The sequence below is a fragment of the Rhincodon typus genome, chromosome 13 (assembly GCF_021869965.1).
Source record: "Rhincodon typus isolate 14 chromosome 13, sRhiTyp1.1, whole genome shotgun sequence".
In the NCBI taxonomy this organism is placed as follows: domain Eukaryota; kingdom Metazoa; phylum Chordata; class Chondrichthyes; order Orectolobiformes; family Rhincodontidae; genus Rhincodon; species Rhincodon typus.
The window spans coordinates 5,056,984-5,062,983 of record NC_063344.1 but is presented as its reverse complement, the minus strand read 5'-3'; the positions used below and the strand labels follow the sequence as shown (position 1 = coordinate 5,062,983).

General features: G+C 43.1%; 1 protein-coding gene across 1 annotated transcript in view; it reads right to left on the bottom strand.

The window, feature by feature from the left end:
• Window positions 1-2,247: 2,247 nt before the first annotated feature.
• xrn1 (5'-3' exoribonuclease 1) overlaps window positions 2,248-6,000 on the bottom strand; it is a 54,152-nt gene continuing 50,399 nt past the window's right edge. Inside the window, exons 23-24 of the mRNA XM_048604485.1 lie at window positions 4,887-5,002; window positions 2,248-2,398 (exon numbers count right to left, since the gene is read on the bottom strand). Of these exons, the coding sequence (XP_048460442.1) occupies window positions 2,248-2,398; window positions 4,887-5,002 (267 nt within the window). The remainder of the gene's footprint in view (window positions 2,399-4,886; window positions 5,003-6,000) is intronic.

Below are 6,000 nucleotides of genomic sequence, written 5' to 3'. Positions count from 1 at the left end.
TTTAAGCATATTGGCTAGTTGTAGTGAGAATCCTGATAATACCAGCTGCGATGCATCCCTTCAGTCATCATAATACGAATATAGTACTATGGACTAAGTCCTCCAGTGTGTGGAGTACTTAAGAACTGTTGAATCCTGCCTTACATCAGTAATCAAATTTTAGATGAGGTTTGGATTCAATGTTGTAACTGGGTGCCTATACGGTTCTAGTCCTACAAAAGCACACCTTTGATTACATGAAGCATGTTGCACCAGATAAATAAGGTAAGACTGAAGACAGGAAACTATAAGCTGGTTAAGCCTGACTTTGCTCATTGATAAGATTTTAGAGTCCATTATTAAGGATGAGATTGCAGAGTCCTTGGAAGTGCACGGTAAAATAGGGCTGAGTCAAGGAGAGGTATTGCCTGACATATCAGTCGGAATAAAAACCGAAAGAACTGCGGATGCTGTAAATCAGGAACAAAAACAAAGTTGCTGGAAAAGCTCAGCAGGTCTGGCAGCATCAGTGAAGTTAAAGACAGAGTTAACATTTCGGGTCCGGTGACGGTTCCTCAGAACGGACCCAAAATATTAACTCTGTTTTTTCCTTCACAGATGCTGCCAAATCTGTCAGAATCTTTGAAGAGGTAACCAGCAAGTTAGATAAAGGACAACCAATAGATGTGACCTATTTGGATTTTCAGAAGTCCTTTTGACAACATGTCACCCAGGAGGCTGCTAAATACGATAACAGCCCACGCAGGGAGGTCATGTTGCAGCTGTACAGGCCATTCTTTAGGCCACTATTGAAATACTGTGTGCAAAGGTTCAGAAAAGATTTACGAGGATGTTGTCAGGGTTGCAGGGTTTGAGCTATAGGGAGAGGCTGAGTAGGCTGGAGCTATTTTCCCTGGACCATCGGAGGCTGAGGGGTGACCTTATGGAGGTTTATAAAATCATGAGGAGCATGGATAGGGTCGATGGGCAAGGTCTGTATCCCAGGATGGGGGAATCCAAAACCAGAAGGCATCGGTTTAAGGTGTGAGGGGAAAGATTTAAAAGGGGCGTAAGGAGCAACTTTATCACGCAGAGGGCAGTGCATATATGGAATGAGTTGCCGGAGGAAGTAGTGGAGGCTGGTACGATTACAACATTTAAAAGGCATTTGCTTGAGTATATGAATAGGGTTTAAGAAGGATATGGGCCAAATGCTAGTAAATGGCAGTAGATTAATTTAGGATATGTGGTCAGCATGGACAAGTTGGACTGAAGGGTCTGTTTCTGTGCTGTACAGCTCTATGGCTCTATAACTCTCAAGTTACTGGCACGGTAGAGGATTGGCTGACTGGCAGAAGGCAGAGAGTAAAGGTTTTTTTTTCAGGTTGGCAGTTGGTGACTACTGGAGTTCCGCAGGGGCTCATGTTAGGACCACAACAATTCACGTTATATATTAAGATGTGGATGAAGGAACTGAGGGCATTGTTCTAAGTTTGCAGATGATACAAAGATAGGTATAGGTAGTGTTGAGGATGTGGGGAGGCTGCAGAAGGATTTGGACAGGCTAGGAGAGTGGGCAAATGGAATACAATGTGGGAAAGTGACAGGCTATGCACTAGTTCAGGATTCTCTTCAGGTTAACATGCAGGTTCAGTTGGCAGTTAGGAAGGTAAATGCAATGCTAGCATTCATTTCATGAGGGCTGGAATACAAGAGTAGAGATGTACTGTATTAGGCTCTGGTCAGACACTATTTGAAATACTGTGAGCAGTTTTGGGCCCTGTCTCTAAGGAAGGATGAGCTGGCTTTGGAGGGCGTCCACAGGAGGTTTACAAAAATGATGCCAGGATGAAGGGCTTGTCATATCAGTAGCGGTTGAGGACTCCAGATCTGTATGTGATGGAGTTTAGAAGGATGGGGGAATCTTATTGAAACTTACACAATACTGAGAAGCCTGGATACAGTGGACGTGGAGAAGACATTTCCTTTCGTAGGAAAGATTAGCGCCCGAAGGCATAGCCTCAGTGTAGAGGGATGACCCTACAGAACTGAAATGATAAGGAATTTCTTCGGTCAGAGGGTGGTGAATCTGTGGAGCCAAGTCATTGGGTGTATTTAAGATAGAGATAGATAAGAGAATGAGGTTGAGAAACATATCAGCCACGATCAAATGGCAGGACAGACTCAAATGGGCTGAATGACCTAATTCTGCTCCTATGTCTTGCAGTCTTACAATTACTAAAAAGAATAACATACAATACAAATAATTTACCTTTCTAGATATTCATTCAGAATCTCTTCAACTGCAGAAGAATATAGCCATTCATTCCCAACTTTCTTTGTGTAACCAGGTACTTCTTCATTCTTCTTATTGAACTTCAGATTCAGGCCCACATTTATTTTCTGTTCTCCAAGAGGACTGGTAAAATGAAGGTATTAAATGGATTATACCAAGTAGTATTTATACATTGCAATTGCAGCCTAAGGATTCACTTCAAATTTAATTGGTTTTGGTATGAGTCTCTGGATGAAGACAGATCCTTGGCACATTGATGACATTTCATTCTCAGGCACTTTATTGGCAGTTCTTGTCAGAAACCACTGCCTCCCATTCTCAGGGGCAGGGTGAGGGGACAGGTCCAAAATTGCTCACAGCTGGAACAAGAGTTGAATCTACATTGTTAACATTACTCTGAACGGCATGCTAGCTATGAAGCCACCTGAGCTAACCAACACCCAAAACTCAATTAACTATATTTATAAATGCAGCTGAGAGTCCCATCATGCATTGCAATTTCTTCAAAATAATTTGTGAGTAGAATCCTGTGTTTTAACTGTCTCCTTATACTTCTTTCACAGAACACACTGACGATTACACACCTTTCAGTAAACCTTCCAAGCTCATTTATTACCAGCTCTGGCTATGACCTGTGTCTTCAGCAGAATAGGCTCACCAGAAGTGGTGACCAGCAGTATAAAGTCAGGAAGGAGTGGCCCTGAGTGTCGTTGACATGAACTCTAAATCCCAGGACATCTCCTGGCATCAGGTCAAACAGGGACATGAAAACCTCCTGCTGGTCACCACCTACCACCTCCACTCAGCTCCTTCATATGGAACGACACCCATTAGAAAAAATAGAAGGTACGAACTTTGGGTAGTCTTGTAGAATAGAGAGACCCAGGGGTGCAGGTACATAATTCTTTGAAGTTTGCGTCACATATAGGCAAGATGGTTAAAAAGGTGTTTGGCACGCTTGCCTTCGTTGCTCAGTCATTTGAGCATCAGAGTTGGGATGTCATGTTGAGGTTGTACAGAACATTGGCGAGGCCTATTCTGGGATACTGTGGCCGGTTCTGGTCCCCAGTTATAGGAAGGATATTATTAAACTGTAGAGGGTTCAGAAGAGATTTACCAGGATGTTGCCAGGTGTGGAAGTTTTGAGTTATAAAGAAAGGCTGGGTAGGCTGGGACTTTTCTCACTGGAGCGTACGAGGTTGAGAGGTGACCTGACAGAAGTTTATAAAATAATGAAAGGTATAGATAAAGTTAATGGTAGTTGTCTTTTCCCTAGAATGGGGGATTTCAAGACTAGGAGGCACATTTAAGGTGAGTGGAGAGAGATTCAAAAAAGACATGAGGCAAATGTTTAACACAGAGGGTGGTTCGCGTGTGGAATGAACTTCCTGGCAAAGTGGTGGTTGCAACTACAATTACAAGTTATAATGACATTTGGATAGATACATGAATAGGAAAAGTTTGGAGGGACATGGGCCAGGAGTAGGCAGGTGGGACTGGTTTAGTTTGGGGTTAAGTTTGGCATGGACTGGGTGGACCGAAGGGTCTGTTTCCATGCTGTACGACTCTAAGACGCTACAAGAGCACACATTGTACTCTGGCTCGGAGATTCAACATCCATAAAGATTGGCCTGAACTAAATTAGCCTTGCCGTGAAGTACATTGCGCCATCATGGGCGTGTGGCAGGTGATGAGAGAACCAACCTCTTGGGCATCTTCCTCACCAATCTACCCGTCACAATTTATCTGTCCATGACATTATTGGCAAGAATGACCATCTCCACAAAGACTCTGCAGTGAAGTTAGCTCAGTTGGCTGAATGGCTGGTTTGCATTGTAGGATGATGCCAACAGAATGGGTTCAATTCCTGCATTGGTTGATGGTACTGTGAAGAATTCACCTTCTCAATCTTTCCCCTCGCCTCAGGTTAAGTCACCACCGATCCTCCCTCTCTCCAATAACAGAGCAGTGCTATGGTCTGGTAAGACTATGGCGACTCTTCTTCTTTCAGAAGAGGCTCTCCATCTTGATGCGTGCCCCTACTACCATACTAAGTGGAAGAGAATTCAGCAGCTCAAAACTAGGAATCTTTTAGAGGTGTTGCGGACCATCGCCAGCAGCAGAAGAGGTGTTGCAGACCTTCGCAAGCAGCAGAAGAGGTGTTGCGGACCATCGCCAGCAGCTGAAGGGGTGTTGTGGACCATCGCCAGCAGCTGAAGGGGTGTTGTGGACCATCGTCAACAGCAGAATTGTATTCAACCACAACCCATAATCTCACAGTCAAGCACTTTCCCTCACTCTACCGTTGCCACCAATCCAGGAACGAACTTTGTGTAGAGTGGAAGAACATGCCAGAACCAAGCATTGCTAACAATGAGGTGACCACCTGAGGTTTCTCAGAACCAAAGCATACCAAAACTGCCGAAAGATTATTCCACAGACAAGGCTTAAGTGATCCCGAAAGCAACTGATCAGATTAAAGCTCTGCAGTATTGAAATACTGTTCAAAATGGCATTGAGATTGACGAAACAGGAGGTGGTTCTGTGAATACAACATGCAATACAAAAACAACAGAAAGCACATAGGAAGTATCAAAGAAGGCATGCTTACTTTTGCTTTGATCCTCTCCCAATAAACAAACTTCCTGTTAACCTTGACACAAGATACCCAGTAACTCCAAGTCGACTGGCCAAAACATAACCAGGGTTATATTTTGTGGAATATTTCTGAAACAATTGCAAAATAAAATACTCTTAGACATGAAATGGCTGGGTCAAAAAGGAATTAATCAATTTTATTTTCCATTTTGCAAATACTTGAAATAAAGAGTCATGCTTCAAGTTGCAAGAATGATTAGAATAAAATCAAGGAAATGATTGAAGAATTAGTACATGGACAATGTGTTTAGATGTTTAATCGGAGTGGTACAGTCTCCATGTTAATGGGAACAAATAGGAAGATACAGCAGGCAGTCAAGAGAGTGAATGGTATGCTGGTTTCACAGGAAGAGGATTCGAGTATAGGAGCAGGGATGTCTTATTGCAGTTGTACAGGGTCTTGGTGAGATCACACTTGGAGTACCATGTACAGGTTTGGTCTCCTTTTCTGAGGAAGGATGATGTGGCTATTGAGTGAGTGCAACAGAGGTTTACCAAACTGATTCTTGGGATGGCAAGGCTGATGTTTGAATCGAGACAGGTTCAGTTCGGAGTATCTTCAGTGGAGTTTAGTAGAAGGAAGGGGACTCACATAGATAAACTTACAAAAGGACTAAACAGGCTAATGCAGGAAGAATGTTCCCAATGAAATCCAGAATCAGGGTTCACAGTCTAATGCAAGGGTAACTGATTTAGGACTGAGATGAGGAGAAAATTCTTCACCCAGAGAGTGGTGAGACAGTGGAATTCTCTACCATAGAAGTGGTTGAGGCCAAAAAATTAAATGTTTTTAAGAAGGAAACAGATACATTTCTGAGGGCTAAAGGGGTCAAAAGGTTGGGGGAGAAAGCAGGAACAGGGAACTGTACTGGACGATCAGCCATGGTCATAATGAATGGTGGAGGAGGCTTGAAGGGCCAAATGGCCTACTCCTATTTGTATTTTCTACGCTTCTTTCTCATAGCTGTCTTTTGGTCCGGGTGAAGCATGATTGTCTCTTGCAAACTTTTGTGCAAATTTACATATGCTTACAATGGAACTGTGCAACTTTTAAACAACAAAATAAA